This window comes from Nicotiana tomentosiformis, chromosome 11 (assembly GCF_000390325.3).
Source record: "Nicotiana tomentosiformis chromosome 11, ASM39032v3, whole genome shotgun sequence".
Lineage (NCBI taxonomy): Eukaryota > Viridiplantae > Streptophyta > Magnoliopsida > Solanales > Solanaceae > Nicotiana > Nicotiana tomentosiformis.
This window is the reverse complement of record NC_090822.1, coordinates 682,617-700,153: the sequence shown is the minus strand read 5'-3', so window position 1 is coordinate 700,153 and position 17,537 is coordinate 682,617. Positions and strand designations below refer to the sequence as shown.

At 38.2% G+C, this 17,537-nt stretch overlaps 1 protein-coding gene across 5 annotated transcripts in view; it reads left to right on the top strand.

The window, feature by feature from the left end:
- LOC104106129 (uncharacterized) overlaps positions 1-17,142 on the top strand; it is a 32,823-nt gene extending 15,681 nt beyond the window's left edge. The window contains exons 4-9 of one of the 5 annotated variants that reach the window (XR_011412195.1): positions 46-93; positions 539-610; positions 3,486-3,544; positions 4,085-4,172; positions 4,270-4,478; positions 4,525-4,643. Coding sequence is in view for 4 of the 5 variants with exons in the window: in XM_070188524.1 (XP_070044625.1) it covers positions 46-93; positions 539-610; positions 3,486-3,544; positions 4,085-4,172; positions 4,270-4,425 (423 nt within the window). In the remaining variant the exon portion in view is untranslated. Of the gene's footprint in view, positions 1-45; positions 94-538; positions 611-3,485; positions 3,545-4,084; positions 4,173-4,269; positions 4,479-4,524; positions 4,644-13,110; positions 13,204-14,393; positions 14,759-16,654 lie in introns of those variants that run through there. The other 4 variants (XM_070188524.1, XM_070188521.1, XM_070188523.1 and 1 more) reach the window with 4 other exon arrangements.
- The last annotated feature ends 395 nt before the right edge of the window (positions 17,143-17,537 follow it).

The window sequence follows — 17,537 nt, the reverse complement described above, 5'->3', positions numbered from 1 at the left end:
AATGACACGCTCATCATCTAATTGCTATTACTGTTTTTGCCTCAGAGGTGTCTTCCTCGGGATGGTTTGGAGGAGCACTTTGTCATACATATGGTAATATTCAACTTAATACTTGTTACCTAAGTTTTCTATTTAGGTTCCAGTATGATATGTTTCTTTTCAGTTTTCCTTTTCTTTATTTCCTTTTTTGTTGGATGTAGGTGGTTAAGAATATAATTCTGTCTTGTCTAACAGGATTTGTTAAGTACTTCGGCTACTGTGGAAAGTAAAGAAAATAAAGTTAAATTAAGATATTTCAACATGACGTATTTCCTTTATATATCATATTAGCGTGTTTTGCATTTTGTATTTTCTTCTAAGGGAAATAGGTGGTTTCCTTGGCTAGTTTAAGTATTTTCTCTTGAATTTCAATAAAGACATATAAGGTCAGAGTTTTTGTTATTATGCGAACTAATCAAGTTGGCACAGTTTCCTCTTTATTTGTGCAAATCTTTCATTTTTATCTGTTAGGAATTTGACTTTGATGTGTTCATTGCAGGACGGTGTGAATATTTTGGCTGTTAATTATGGTTCCCCTGGTGCATGCCAATACCCTCGTCAATTGAAGCTTGTAAGTATTGATCCCTAAGTTTTAGACCCCTACTCACCAGCTAACCTCCCCGTCCTTTCTGCCCAACTTATATGAAGTATATCATGTATGTCTAATCAGTAGTTCTCGGATTTGAGCTTGAGAATTTTGATAGGGCAATAGAATGATACTACTCTGTTTGAAAGCTTTAAGCTGTTGGATCAGGAAATAACTTAAATGTAATTACCAATATCTTGGCAATCATTCAAAATTTGGGTGCTTTTCTCTGAAAGCATCTATTAGTATCTGAAGATCTTTTACCAAAAGATACCTTTTGGAAGATTACATGATGTATTTAGATTTCCTAAGGGAATTATAACCTCATTTTTCAAGGAACCTCTATATTTGCTGTACTTTTGATTTTTAGGTTTAGACCAATGACTGAGGCAAAATGATTTTTCACTCGCAACTTTTGTGATACTTTTTACAATTGAAGTGTTCTATTGCGAAAAAATAATCTATCTCATACAGAAGAGGTATACAATATAGATACCAGCCGGTGATTTTGACATCGCCACCAAGAATATTCTTTTCTTTATAACTGAGAAATCCCCAAGGGATAGTGGCGCACAGCTTGAAACTTGATGGATAATGGGCCTAGAATATCTTATATGCAGCTGCGTGCCAAGATATACCCAAAAAAACAGCAAAATCTATGGATAGTGGAAGCATTTTTCCCATCAGTAGCTCTTGTATTTCTCCTCCCAACTAGTCACATGATAGCTTGACAGATGATATCTCAAGCTCCGCTTCTTCCGATGGAGCTGGCTTTGGACCTTCAGCTCCAAAGTAGATTTTTGCACTGTTAGGCATAACCCAGTTTGTAGCGGAAAATTTCCAGTCTTGTCACCCTTGGAGCTGATAAGTGGGTGGTCGACTACCCATTTATCAGGAAAAAAAATATTATTCCAGTCTTGTCACATACTTGGAACTTATAAGTGGGTGGTCAACATCTGCTGTTTCTTTACCATAAGAATCTCCAAATGTGTATTCTTCTCTGCCTTATATTATTAGCCGTACGTATAGTGTTCCAAGCAGTTACATAAAAGTATCAACCTCCTGGGGAGCTCTACTTCGCAAGCTACTGAATGTGGAGAAGTATCTGGTTGGGTTTTTCAGCAAATTAGGATTTGACTTTATATTGTCTTGTCATATGTCCCTTCCATAGCCAAGAGGCGTTGTCCTCCCATTTTGTGTAAATTCAAGTCAGTCTGTAATTGCTTAGTTCTTCCTTTCTCTGTCTTGTAAAGCCTTTCTGAAGTGCAGGTCCCAAAACATTCATCCTCTTTCCTCATAGCAGCCTCTTCTGGTTCTGGAGATGCCAAAAGTGGCTAAATCAGATCTTCAGAGGCTTAATTCTCCACATCCAGAGTGAAAACTTTAACTTGTACTCAGCTGGAGAAGAAACAAGTTTTCAATTTCATTGAACTTCAAAATCCAAATGTGAGTTCTGTAATGTCCAGGTGCAATGAGACTTCTTTTTTCTGATAACCGAGAAATTCCCTAGGGCCAGCTGGTGCACGGTTCAAAACATGGTAGATAATGGGCCCGCCCCTCTACCCTTCTCTGCTCTAATATCTGGCTTTTGCTTGCGGCGCGATTCGACCTTGTGATGTGCCCCTTATTCATATATCACGTGCTACGCTCTTACCACTAGACCCAGGGCGATTCGATGAAACTTAAATTCTTGACTATTACCTAATACATAGATCATTGAATTCGTGTAATGGGGATGGATTAGCATTCACTACATAACCTAGACTCAGATGGTAAAGGCAGGTCTTTTGGTCATACATCAATATACGTGCAGAAATCTTGCTTAGACAGAGTAATTCTTTCTCAAGTTAGAGAAAACTTGACAGGCGTATTATAGTTTAATGACTAAGAAAAGGTTATTTGGGCATCTGAAAAAAAGAAAAGATTATTTGAGTCCACACTTCTGTTAATATGAGTTTGGTTTGAAAGACAAATTATTACTAAAAGCTAAAACATTAGAGAAATAATCTGGATTGCTATTCGGAACTATAGAACAAAATTCATGATATGCTGTGGAATATTCTAGTGGTGGAACTCTGTCTGGACCAAGTTCTTACTATTGAAATACGTAAACTGGAACAGCTAAGTTGATTCAGTCTGTACTACTAATCTTTAGAATTATCTAAAATCTGGTAAGGAATAATACTGCTATTTCGGTCTCTGAAAAATCTGCAACAACCCAAAGACCTTTTATACTCAATTTGAAGTTCAAAAAAAGAAAGTCTTGATTTCTCACCTGATATATTTCAGTCAAAGAATCAAGATAGTAACTAACCGACAATTCACATCAGGCTATTGAGAATTTTATAACCATCAAGTACTGATAAGTGGCAAAATGAGAATTACTTTATGCAATGTGATTTAGTGTAAGGTTGATACAGGTTATGGTTTCCTACAATTAGCTTTAGGTTCTTGAGAGACTCACTATTAGATTTGTTTCCAGGATGGATCAATTAGTACTGCTGGTGATGCTTTTGAATCATAGTGTATGAGATATTCATGTTCTCTATGTCAGTTACATTTTTCTATTTATAAAAATCTGGGGACTATTAGCAATGTCATGCATTAGGCAATATTTTTTTCGTGAGGAAGTAAACCGTTTCCAAATCATTTCTGCTGGTTCCGCTGATGGATTCACATGCTACCTTTTCTTTTCTTTATATATTATTCTCTTTCTAGCTTATTAATGGGACTTGACATTAGCTAGTTTAGTAAGTGAAATGTAATAGCAAATTTTCATGGTATTGGAGAAGGAAAAGGATTTCATGTAAATAAGATGCTAATCCTATGACTGATGCTAAGTTTTGTGCTTCTATTTCAGCCTGCAAAATGGTCCTTTAACTCTCACACAGTCCTAAAACCTACTGAACAGGCACCCAGGCAAGTCACTGTAATTTTTTATTTTCCTTGTTCCTGACATTGTATTCTGCTTTTGCATAAAGCAAGTGACAGGTGGTAACTAATCAACTTGGGTAAAAAGATCATATCATGACACTATGCTTTGTTATCAGGGAGTTTATATAAGCTAATAATCTCCTTGAGAGAAGCTTCAAGTACCTGGCTGTGTGCCAAAGGATAATTTGATGTGGCTTTTTAAATTGTAAATATGGCTCCAGCACTGCCTTTGTTTTGAAATTGATTCATTTGACTATTCAAAAGCAAAATGTGTCAAACTAGTCAGGAGGGGTGGAGATTAGGGGAATCTTCTCATGCTCCTTCTGAGAAACTTAAAGAAATGGCTAGGGAACAGTCTGTCAGATGACAATGTCCCTACTTTTAGTACGAGCATTACAGATATTTTTGTTTTTGAGCTTCTGTAGAGCAGAAAAGGAAGATAAAGTGAAGCCGAAGAAATTTGTGCATGTTTCCATGAACTTATGTTGCTTATTTCCATGATACTAAAAAAAGTTGTTGGAACAGAACACCTATATTTTCAGAAGCTGTTGTTGGGGAGAATGGAGAGGGTGAAGAAATTCAGCCTCCAGAGAGATCTTTCTGGGCTAAATATGTGAGTTTGAATCAGTTACTTGTTTAGTTTCTTGTAAACCTAATAATTGCACACCCTCATTCTCATATTACCCTTTTTTTTATGATCTTTATTTCAGTGGATGTATTTGATCCCTCTCGGACTCATTGTTATGAATGCTATGACACAAGCGATGAACATGGCCGAAGAACAGACTAGCGGACAAGCAGGGGCCCAAGGACAACAGGTTATTGGAGCTCAACGTGCACAAAGTACTGTGGTACGAAGAAGATGATAGGTGAGTAAGTTGAAGTTAGTTTGAGTACATTTGTGATTTATCTTCATTACCTATTTATACGTTAGTTTGAGTACATTTGTGATTTATCTTCATTACCTATTTATACATCCATGGTATAAATTGTATTAGCCCTTCTTAGGTGTCTACAAATAATGTATTTGTGGTTCCGAGTATATTAAGTTACAGCAAATATCATGAAGTACTTTTTAATTTTATTTTCGATTGTTTGAGATTTCTTGTAGTGTCTTTTGTTAATGTAGTGATTAGCTGTCTCAATAAGTTTAGAGTTCCCAAAACAGAATTTTAATTTGAAATGGACACACGTTATGCAGAAAGAAATATGTGATGGCCTATCTGAAATGTTAACCAACTTTTATGGTTGAAATGTGCACTTTCGCATTCCACTTGTACAAGGCAGCACCATATACCTTAATTGTGTTTGATGCTTCCATTTCTCTTTCTTCGATCTCGCTGGATTAGTATAGCATATACCTTTATAGGTCGCTTCTACTGATATAGTATCTGTTTTGGGGGTTATATTTTATGGAAATTTGTGTGGTCATCACTTTTTCCGTTGTTTTTTGGATCTTTTTGTTTTCCGTTACAAGGAAAGGGTTTTTTGATGAAGACCCTTACGAGAAAAGGGTTGATGTTTGCTGTCCACAAATGGTCTTCTCTGAGAAATGTAGGACAGAGTGGAGCGTTGTTGGTTGCCTTACTCTAGCATAAACCAAGTTTAAATTCAAAGATGACTTTTTTTCTCTGCAGATGAATATGATCTGCCACTAATGACTCTCCACCCGTTCAAAAACCCCTTTGTCTCCTCTTCTTTATCACCCACCTAAGGTAAGAGGAGAAATCTTCTCAAACTTCCTTTGATTTATCTTCCTGTAGGATGTAAAGCTGAGCTTTTGCATTCCACAAGTGGTGCTTTGTTGGAAACAAAGAGGAGTGGAGTGTCTTGTTGATTCCTCCCATTCTAGCATAAAACCAGATGCATATGATCTGCCACTCAGGATTCTCCACCCGGCCAAAATACCTTTAATCTTTTCTTACACATTAGGTGCATAAGAAGAGAAATTTTCTTAAATTCATTTATCATACGCTGTATCCAGAAGTTCTTGGTAGGAGTTGATCATTTAGATTCTACAATTGGTGCTTTTATTAGAAATAAAGAGGGGATGGAGTATGGTTGGTTACTGCTGTTCTAGCATTCTTCTTTTCCTCTTTTTGGATAAATATTCCTGCGCCTCTGGCATAAACCATGTTGAGCTGAGGGTCTATCGGAAACAACCTTTCTACTCCATCGGAGTAGGGGTAAGGTATGCGTCACTACCCTCCCCAGACCCCCCACCTGTGGGATTTTACTGGGTTGTTGTTGTTGTTGTTGTTTTTGTTGTTGTCTCTGGAGATGCATGTGATTGCTACCAAATGCACCTGTCAAAGCCCTTTTGTCTTTTTTTACACATCACCCAAATAAAAAGAGAAATCTTCTCAAACCTTCCTTTGTTGCACACCCAATCCAAGACCTCTTGGCAGTGTTGGGATGTTGCATTCCACGTGTGAAAATGCACGGGAAAAAAATCTATTATTTATATTCTATTCAATTATGATACAACGAGCCCTATTTATATAATACATATCCTACTCCTATTCTATGTGGGACTAGGACTAATTAACGTTATTTACATAACTATCTAACACTCCCCCTTAAGCCGGTGCATACAAATCATATGTACCGAGCTTGTTACATATGCAACTTTACGAGGACCAGTGAGGGACTTGGTGAAAATATGTGCAAGCTGATCATTCAATTTCACAAACTTTGTAGTAATATCTCCTGAGAGTATCTTTTCTCTAACGAAGTGACAACCAATCTCAATGTGTTTAGTTCTCTCATGGAACACCGGATTTGATGTAAAAGGCAGCTTGATTATCACACACAAGTTCCATCTTACTGATCTCACCAAATTTCAACTCCTTGAGCAACTGTTTGATCCAAACTAGCTCACATGTAGCCATAGCCATTGCTCGATACTCTGCTTCTGCATTAGACCGAGCAACCACATTCTGTTTCTTGCTTTTTCAAGATACCAAATTACCTCCTACTAAAACACAATATCCAGACATAGAACGTCTATCAGAAGGTGATCCTGCCCAATCAGCTTCTGAGTATCCAACGATCTGCCAATGGCCTCGATCCTCAAACAATAATCCTTTGCCCGGAGCGGATTTTATATACCGAAGAATGCGGGCAACTGCATCCCAAAGATACGAGGTAGAAGAGAGAACAAAAGTGAGTGGGGAAACAAGACAGAGAATGGAACTTGATTCTGGATAGCCGAGCATGACATATGATTAATAAGATAACAAGATGTGAGAACATCCCCCAAAAATGCAATGGAAGATGAGATTGTACGAGTAGGGTACGAGCAGTTTTAATGAGATGTCTATTATTTCTTTCGGCTACCCTATTTTGTTGAGATGAGTATGGACAAAATGTTTGATGAATGATTCCATGAGAGTTCATAAGCTGCTGAAATGGGGAAGACAAATACTTTAGGGCATTATCGCTATGAAATGTGTGGATAGAAACCACAAATTAATTATGAATTTCAGCGCAGAAGGTCTGAAAAATAGAAAAAACAACTCGGATCGATTTTTCATCAAAAATATCCAAGTGCACCGGGAATAATCATCAATGAAACTGACAAAGTAGCAGAATCCCAATGTAGAACTCACCCGACTAGGACCCCAAACATTTGAATGGACTAAAGTGAAGGGTGACTCTACTCGATTGTCAAGACGCCGAGGGAAACGGGAGCAAGTATGCTTACTGAGCTGACATGACTCACTCTAGAGTGGACAAGTGAGATAATCCAGGTACCATTTTCTGAAGTTTTGACAAACTGGGATGTCCCAACCGTTTATGTAATTAATATGGTGAATCTGTAACAGGACAAGTTGTTGAAGAAAGACAAGATGTGAGTTCATGTGATTTAGCAAGGATAAGGTAATAAAGTCCATTTGATTCATGCCCGGTACCGCCGAGGGAAACGGGAGCAAGTATGCTTACTGAGCTGACATGACTCACTCTAGAGTGGACAAGTGAGATAATCCAGGTACCATTTTCTGAAGTTTTGATAAACTGGGATGTCCCAACCGTTTATGTAATTAATATTGTGAATCTGTAACAGGACAAGTTGTTGAAGAAAGACAAGATGTGAGTTCATGTGATTTAGCAAGGATAAGGTAATAAAGTCCATTTGATTCATGCCCGGTACCAATGATCCGCCCCGTACTGCGTTCCTGTATAAAAATAAGGTCATCACAAAATAAAACAGAGCATTTAAGTGATTTGGCTAAGGGACTAACGACTATGAGATTAAAAGGACTACAGAGAACATAAAGAACTGAATCTAAAGGTAAGGAAGGAAGTAGACTTGCTTGACCTATACCAGTTGTTATGGTTTTAGACCCGTTGGCCGTTGTGACTATTGGAAGAGATTGAGAATATGACATAGTAGTGAAAAGAGATTTGTTACCAGAAATGTGATCAGATGCACTTGAATCAATGACCCAAGAATCTGATGATGAAGATTGGTGGGAGACACAAGTCACGCTATTACCTGTTTGAACAACTAAAGCTATCTCCGAAGATGTCTGTTTTGTACTGAAGGGAACTCGATATAATCCGGTAGAGAAACCATCCAACTTTTCATAGTATTGGATCCCATTTCGCTACAACCAATTTCTCAAATTCTTGACTAAAACTTGTATGATTAACCGTAGAATGCCAAATCAGAACAAGTTAAGCTAAAGACTTCCCCTTTTGTTTTGTTTTCCTTGGTTAGACGGAGTTGGAAAGGAAAGGGCGACCTCTGGAAACCAAGTTCTTCACGTGAAATAGTGAAAAATGGAAGAAATATCTGAGAAAATTCTCACAACATGTGAAAGCACTGTTCACGCAGGAATCACTGTTCACGTCGGAAAAGTGCAATGTTCACGCTGGAAAAAATAAAAGTTGTCGGAATTTGGTTTAAATTGTATGGGTAGAAGCTTAGCGTCAACATTCGGATCCATAGGAGTGTCAACAAGTCTGCAGCGCATCATTCCAGTCTCAAGAATGTCTAAGGCATACTTCCGCTGTGAAATAACAATACCTGAGCTAGAGCGACCTTAATACCTAGAAAATACTTCAATCTACCCAGATCCTTAGGCTGGAAGTGCTGAAAGAGATGCTGCTTCAGATTAGTAATACCATCCTGATCATTGCCAGCAATAACAATTTCATCAACATAAACCACCAGATAAATACATAGATGAGGAGTAGAATGCCGATAAAACACAGAGTGATCAGCTTCACTACGAGTCATGCCGAACTTCTGAATAACTGTGCTGGACTTACCAAACCAAGCTCGAGGGGATAGTGACATGCGCAATCAGCATACAAAACCACTAGACTCCCCCTGAGCAACAAAACATCAGGTGGTTGCTCCATATAAACTTCTTCCTCAAGATCACCGTGGAGAAAAGCATTCTTAATGTCTAACTGATAAATAGGCCAATGACGTACAACATGCATGGACAAAAAGAGGCGAACATATGCTACTTTAGCCACGGGAGAGAAAGTGTCACTATAATCAAGCCCAAAAATCTGAGTGTATCCTTTTGTAACAAGACGAGCCTTAAGCCGATCAACCTGGCCATCCGGGCCGGCTTTGATTGCATAAACCCAACGACAACCAACAGTAGACTTACCTGAAGGAAGAGGAACAAGCTCCTAAGTGCCACTCGCATGTAAAGCAACATCTCTTCAATCAATAGCCTGCCGCCATCCTAGATGAGATAGTGCCTCACCATGGACAAAGATGATATAAAAGCATAATGAGGTGATGACAGGCGATGATAATTTAAACCGACATAATGGGGATTAGGATTAAGTGTGAATCATACACCTTTGTGGAGTGCAATTGGTTGACTAAGATGAGACAAGTCCGCAGTAGGTGCAGAATCTGATGCAGGAGGTGAATCACCTGAGCCTGATGCTGGACGTGGACGATGATGATAAGTCAAGAGTGGTGGTCTTGCTGCTGAGGATGTAGGAGGAGCAACTATAGACTCCTCAAAAGTATGTATAGGTAGTTGTAGTTGTGGTGGTGCTGTGGGTGTGGATTCCTCACAAGTAGGTACATGTAAGACTTCAGATATATTAAGATGATCAGAAGAAGCAAAGTAAGGTTGAGACTCAAAAATGTGACATATACCTATGAAGATCAGGTGAGTAGCAGCGATACCCCTTTTGAACCCGAGAATAACCAAGGAAAACACACTTAAGAGCACGAGGAGCTAACTTATCTTTTCCAGCAGCTAAGTTGTGAACAAAACATGTACTCCCAAAAATACGAGGAGAAAGAATGTATAAGGGTGACTGAGGGAACAATGCTGAATGTGGAATCTGATTCTGGATAGCAGATGAAGGCATTCGATTAATCAAGTAACAAGCTGTAAGAGCTGTATCGCCCAAAAAACGCAGCGAAACATGGGACTGAATGAAAAGTGTGCGAGCAGTTTCAATGAGATGCCTATTCTTTCTCTCTGCTACCCCATTTTGCTGAGGGGTATACGAACAAGATGTTTGATGGATAATTCCTTGAGGTCATAAACTGCTGAAACTGAGAGGATAAGTATTCTAGAGCATTATCACTACGAAAAATGCGAATAGAAACACCAAATTGATTTTTAATTTCAGCACAAAAATTCTAAAAGATGGGAAACAACTCGGAACGATCTTTCATTAGGAAAATCCAAGTACATCTTGAGTAATCATCAATGAAACTAACAAAATAACGAAATCCTAAGATTGAACTAACTCTACTAGGATGCCATATATGAGAATGAACTAAAGAAAAAACAGACTCTGAACGACTCTCAGCACTACGCGGAAAGGTGGCTCGGGTATGTTTCCCAAGTTTACACGATTCACAATCTAATGTAGATAAACTAGACAAACTAGGCACCATCTTTTGAAGCTTGGATAAACTCGGATGTCCTAAACGTCTGTGAATTAGGTCCGGAGGATCTGTAACTGGACATGCTGTGGAAGGATTGAGTGAGTTAAAGTAGTAAAGTCCTTGTGATTCAAGCCCTCTGCCAATTGTCTACCCCCTACTGTGGTCCTGCATAATAAAAGAATCATCAATAAAATATATACCACAATGGTGGGCATGAGCCAAACGACTAACAGATGCAAGACTAAAAGGACAACCAGGGACATAAAGAACGGAATCTAGAGTGACAAAAGATGAGGGATTAGCTTGTCCAACTCCTTTTGCTTTAGTTTGGAACCCATTGGCTGAAGTAAGAGTAGGAAGAGACTACGAATACACAATGTTCGACAAAAGTGATTTATTACCAGATATGATCAGAAGCTCCTGAGTCCATGACCCACGGTCCAAGAGTACTAGACTGGAAATACAAGCAAAAGAATTACCAGCAACATGAGTATCGATCTGAGCAACCGAGGCTACTTGTGGAGATGTCTGCTTACTTGCTCGATACTGAAGGAACGCATTATATTCCCCTTCAGATAAAGAAAATCCTTGATTACCTGTAGTCTCGGTTTGAGCAACATGAGCGTTTCTAGGTGGCCGACCATGTAAAGAATAGGATACTTCACGAGCGTCCAAGTTTATTACAATAAGAATACTTGGGTCGAGATCCCCCAAAACGACCTTCTCCTCGTCGATTCTCCATAGCCTGAGATGTTCGATTTTCCATTGTCTGAGATGCGAGAATAGAGGAGTCAACAGTTGGTGGTGAGACCACTGTGTGACTGGATGGCGCAGCAAGACGAAGCAATCGAGAGAATAATTCATCAACTGTAGGAACCGAAGGCCTAGCCAAAATTTGGTCTCTCACTGAGTCAAGGTCATTAGGCAGTCCAGCAAGTGTAAGAACTAGAAACATCTTCTAATGTTGCTGTTGTTGTTGTTCAACACTAGTAGTGACCAACATCAACTTCTCAAATTCCTCCAAAACTGCTTGCACTTCTCCCAAGTAAGTAGACATATCCAATTCTTGTTTCTTTAAGTTTGTCATCCGAGATATCACATCATACAAACGAGATATGTCATTAGTGTATAAAGTACGAGCCTTCTCCCAAATTGAATAACTTGTCTGGAATGGACGAAACAAAGGCATTAACTAGGAATCAATCGATCGCCACAACAAACTACATAATTAAGCATCAATTTTCTGTAGAGTGCTTTGGCCTTTTCATCTCCATCACTAGTCTTCTTGGGTAGGTGATCTTGAACACCTTGACCCTTGCACCACAACTCAGAAGAAGCCCAGGCTAAGTAGTTTGAACTTCCCATTAAGGGTTCCGAAGTAATCATCAAACTTGAATTTCCTGAACCCGTGTTTTTAGAATCAAAAATATCAAGCTCCAAAGAAATTGTTGGACCAAATAGCACAGATAATCAAGAACACTAAAAAGCTCACAGGAACAGTGAAGAAAAAAACACTGTATCTCACCTGAATCTGAACAATCGCCGGAAATCTCACCGGAAAATAAAAAAATCGTCGGAATTTGATGTAACTTGGATGGATAGGCTCGTAATAGCCTCGCGAGCAAGCTGTTCAAAAGAACTTTCGTCAGAAACTGACCGGAAAGCAGCTCGCGCCGACGCGTGAGGAGATTTGCCGGAATTTTTTTCCCTTTGGTTGGCGCGTGTGGGCGCGTGTTGGGGTATTTTCCGGCGGAGTTTTCTGGGGTTTGGTCGCCGGAGGGTGTAAGACCCTGTGGTGGTGTTGGTTTTAGCACAACACTGAGGGAAATGTAGGTGACAGAATAATAGCCCTAGAAGTCGCCGGAAATTGACACACGACGACTGTCCGGCGGAGTTTTCTTTCTCGGATGTTTCTCACCAACGCTTTGATACCATGTGAGAAGTATAGCACGAAAACTTTTTATATTAATTATCTAAAGTGTTGTACAATGCCCTATTTATATACAGTGATTACATAATAATATGTATCTACTTCCCGATGTGGGACACTCTACATGATTAACTACTCAACATTTATATTCTATTTAATTATGATACAATGAGCCCTATTTTTACAATACATATCTTGCTCCTATTCTATGTGGGACTAGGACTAATTAACGTTATTTACATAACTATCTAACACCACGATATGTGCTTTATCAGAAACAAACAGATGGAAGTCTCCCCACTCTAGCTTAAAAATATTTTCTCGAGGTGTCTGCCGCCGGTTCATCCTACCCGTTCCATTTATATCTTATCTTAAACATCATCCACTTAAGATAAAAGGGCAGCCCGATGCATAAGGCATCCCGCGTTCACGCTGGGTCTTGTGAAGGGCCGGCACCTTAATGGGTGTGATGTAGACAACCTAACCTAATGCAAGCACCCTCCACTTACGATATAGAGGACAAATCTTTTCAAACCTACCTTCATTCCACACCTATGACCTCTTGGAGGAGAGTGGGTTTAGGATTGATTCCACATAATTAAGAAGTTGATGACTACTATGTTTCCGTTTTCTCTTCTAGGTTCTGCCAAAATTTTGCATAGCAAATGAAACGAAGTAGATAAATTTTAATGCCTTCTGCTCTTTATTTTGTTTTAAATGTTTTTATCTTATAGGTAGATCTCAAATTGCATATAGCGAAGTTGTCTCAAAAGACCTACGATCGCTTGGAAATTTGGAAACATTGTGGATTTCGCCAAGGACAGAACAAAATGGAAACCAAGGATCCATTTAGACAATACCAACTAATTAGGATTAAGACTTGGTTTCTATGTTGGTTAGGATTTCAATTATTCTGTTTTAAGACTGCAATGCCAGTGTGGGGTATGTGTGAGATTTAGAGAATTTCTAATAAGGACCCTTGATTTGCCTTAAAGTCGAATTATCTAGTATTTGAATGAACTGGACATAAAAAGAGTGCAATGGATACATATAATTTATGTAGCCAACCTTTACTATTGTTTTTGATTGATAAATAATAAAGACTCATCACACCGATCACAAAATAACAATAAAGAAAGACTATAGTCGTGCATTGAATTTCAGATATCTAGTAGAACTTTTCTTTTGTGTACATCCTGGCCAATAAAAATTTTCTGCACTCTGAGACTTATAATTACTGGAGCTGGCTCTTTTGTGAGAGTTAAAGAGAATAAATGCTTTGCGCATTACGAAGCCGGCGTAACTCATTGGCTTTTTGGCTGGACCAAAAATTAAATTTTATACGTTATATATGGCTGGTGGAGTGTTACATTTTCTGTGGAACAACTTTTTTGGCAATTGACTCCTATTACAGAGACCGTCGTACTCCATCCGTCCCATTTTATGCAATACACTTTGACTGGGTGTGGAGTTTAAGAAAAAAGGAAAGTTTTTTGAAACTTGTGGTCTATAAACAAGCCATAGATATTTCTATGGTGATAAATCATCTCATTATGGGTAAATTGGAAAGTTTAAAGTTAAATTATTTCTCCATATAGAAACGTATCCGTTCTTTTCGTGACAGACTAAAAAGGAAAGTGCATCACATAAATTTAGACAAACGGCGTTTTACATACTCCAGCTTTTTGAGGGTTTGATAATTTAAAGCATTTTTGGGCTCTCCCTTCTATTTCTTTGTCCTTCCTCCTCTTGAGTGCTTGTAGGAGTTGGCAAGAGTGCATGTGATACTAGTTTTCTGGATTTTAGCTCCATCGCAGATTACTACTGATAGGATCTGTTTTCTGCAAGGTTCCTAGTGGAATTCTATACTTCCGTAAGGATCCAGTTGTAATTTTCAGCACAATCTTACTGCTGCTTTTGCTTTTATTTACTTATCAATAAAAAAATATCTTTGCAATCGGCAAGTTCAAACTTCTACCGGAAAACAACTAGTTGTTTGATTCTTTGTGCTTTGATGCCAGCAACTTGCAGATCCCCTGGATTTTCGATCTTCAAGATGGTAATACTACGGAATCAGGCCCGTTGGTTCTGATTGAAATATCCATTGATATGCTTTTGTGGGGTGAACAATTAACCTCTGCAATGATTTGAGGGGAGTAAGGGCATTTTGAGTCATCAGTTATTTTTGATTGACATGATTGAGTGGTTAGTATACATTTTCTTCCTCTCTTATGGAAGATATTTGTAGGTTTTGATCGTTACATTTGTACCCATCTTTGAGTGTCGCTGAAGGATACTTTCCTAAAATGATGGCAGATGTAAAACATAGGTCTATATCCTTGATTTCAATAGTTTGTACTATTTATTTTAAAGTTTTCCACTTGAACATTCTCTCTTTTCATGCTTTTATTTATTGTCTTTGTGATTTCTAAGTTCCTGCCAAGCTTACCTCATTTCTTTATTCTTTCTCTTTTGATGTTACGAGAATTGACAAAAGAAAAATACCATCATTTTGGGGAGGTCTCAATTCAGGATAACATCATTTTGGGAGAGGTCTTAGCAAATTTGTTTTTGCCTATTTTAATATGAAAATTTTGAAAATCAGAATCATCCCCTGAATTGTTTATGATTTTGTGGCTGGGAATTTGTTTTTTGAAAAAATGACACTGTATACCTACTCTTAAAATAATAGCTGAAAAATGTATATTTATTGTATATACATTCTATATGTTATATACAAAAATTATATAAATTTTATACATTTTTTCGGTTACCGAATGTAAATAGTTTTCGACGCGAGCTAAAAGTGAAAAAAATCCTTTTTTTTTTGGGGGCAAGATTCATGTTTACGTTTTAAAAAGCAGCACGTTTTTTCTTAACTTTGCCGGTGAGAATTTTACGACAATAAGATCCCCACACCTTATAAATGTTATACCATTAAGATGGTTTAACCCGACAAAACCCAGTTGAAAACTGACTCAAAGTTAAACTTTAATGAATTTTTTTCTAGTCTAGCTCTTATTTTTTTTGGGGTTAAAATGTCAACTTTGCGGTGAGAGCCTCAGAGGTTAGGCTAGACCTCAACCTTTGTTGACATCTAAAAGTTGAATACATACGAGATAGGGACAACGAATATGTCCACTTCTTGGGCAAAAGTTTGAGAGGGTCATATCTTTATATACTGGAATGCCCTAGGATATGTATGAAAGGCTATTGGACAAAACGGAGGTTTCAAAGTATATCCTATAAGCAAAAAGTATACATCAAATTGTTTCCTTCTGGTTTTTATTCTGAAAGTTGTAATTTGATCTCTATCTATCATTGTTGAAACTTTCACCTCTCTTGGTAAGACATTAGCATCCATGAAGACATTAAAGGTTTTGGTATGTAGGTCCCAGTTGGCCAGCATATCAGCATTACCATTTGCTTCTCTACTGCAATGGCTGAAAGTAGTGTTGCCTTGATTCTTAACCATTTGCTTAATTTGCCGGGGGGTGGGGGGGATCAAAATAACTGTTGATCTCATTTATCTAGATTTAAGAGTCAGATTCCAACTTGAATAGTCTTGTAGCCTTTTCCCATACACCATGTTATTCCAAATATCGTGGCTTTTGCCTCTACACATTGTTTAAGCAAACTCCGAAGAAACCAGAGTGGGCCATGATCACCTCACCACTCTGGTTTCTTAGGCATCCTCCATCACCTGTGTTGGGCCACGATTTCTTTGCTGCAACCATCATTGCGCTTCACTTGTCCATTAGGTAGTTTCAACTATTTCACATGGATGATGTTCTGCTTTTGATTTTGTCCACCAGTGTACAAAGATAATTTCACTCATTAGTGATAGAAAGCTTAGTGAAAAGTATACTTACCTGGGTGAGCATAGTTGTTTCGATTTGGTATTTGAGCCTTGCAATAGATATCTCTTTACCTTCCAAAGTGATTGCTTGCTCCTTAGGTTCCACCAGGCTTTAGCTGCAAAAGCATTTGAAATGTCCTGAATGGATCTAAAAACTGCATCTCCTTCATCTTCTTCATAGCACAGAGAAGTCCAAGAGAACTAATGGATCTTGTTCTTCTCCTAATTGTTCCCCCCAAAAAAGTTACTAATATTGTTTCTCTATGTGTTGAAGGACAAATTTGGGAGGGTTACAACAGTAGATAGAATGTGCATGGGAATGGAATGTAGAACTGCCTTAATAATGATAACTTTCCTACCCTGCACTTTCCTACCTATTTTAACTTTAATATCACTAAAGTAGATTACTTTTTTCCTTCCTAGGTATATGGGAGCTCCCAGATATGTGAAGAGGAGGGAACTATTAGCAAACCTTGTCAGATCCTTGACTTGATTGATCCTTAGTGTCTGAGTTTGGATGCATGTAGAATTGTGATTTCTTATAGTTGATCATCTGGTCGGAAATATCAGAATAGTCATCTAGGCATTTTTTAATGATCTGTATAGAAGTCTGATCAGTTGAACAAAAAGGAATTGTGTCATCTCCATATGTAAGATGAGTGATGCAAGCACCCTTTTTTTCATTCTATATGGTATGAAATCATGGCATTGAGCCGTCCCATTCAGCATCTTAGAAAGTATTTTAGAAGCTAGGACAAATAAAGGTGAGAAATGGGATCTCCTTGGATTTGAAGAAAACTTTCCTTATCCCATTGATAGCAATGGAGTACCATATGTTAGAAATAACAATGAATATCATATTTATCCAAATTTTATTGAATCCCATTATCCTCAGCATTTGACACAGGAAAGCCCATGAAACCCTATCGTAAGCTTAGGCATATACAATTTGATATTCACATTGTCTCCCTTGTTGTCTCTATTCATATTGCGTGCAAGCTCGTGTCATCGTGATATTGTCTGTGATTGCCATCCCCAGATTGATTAGGGGATATCAATCTTGGTAAGGGTTCAGGTAAGCTGTTGTTCATAAGCTTGGAGATGATTTTGGATATCACATTGGCTAAACTATGTCACATTCCAACCTTGGGGAGCGAGACAAAGCGCTTAACACTAAGACATGGTTGAACAAGCCAACATTCCCTTAACTTCCCATCCATATAACCCATGCATAATTTAATATGCACATCCATTCTTTGAAAATATCTGCCTCCTATTAGTTTGAAAATATTAAATAATAAAGTAA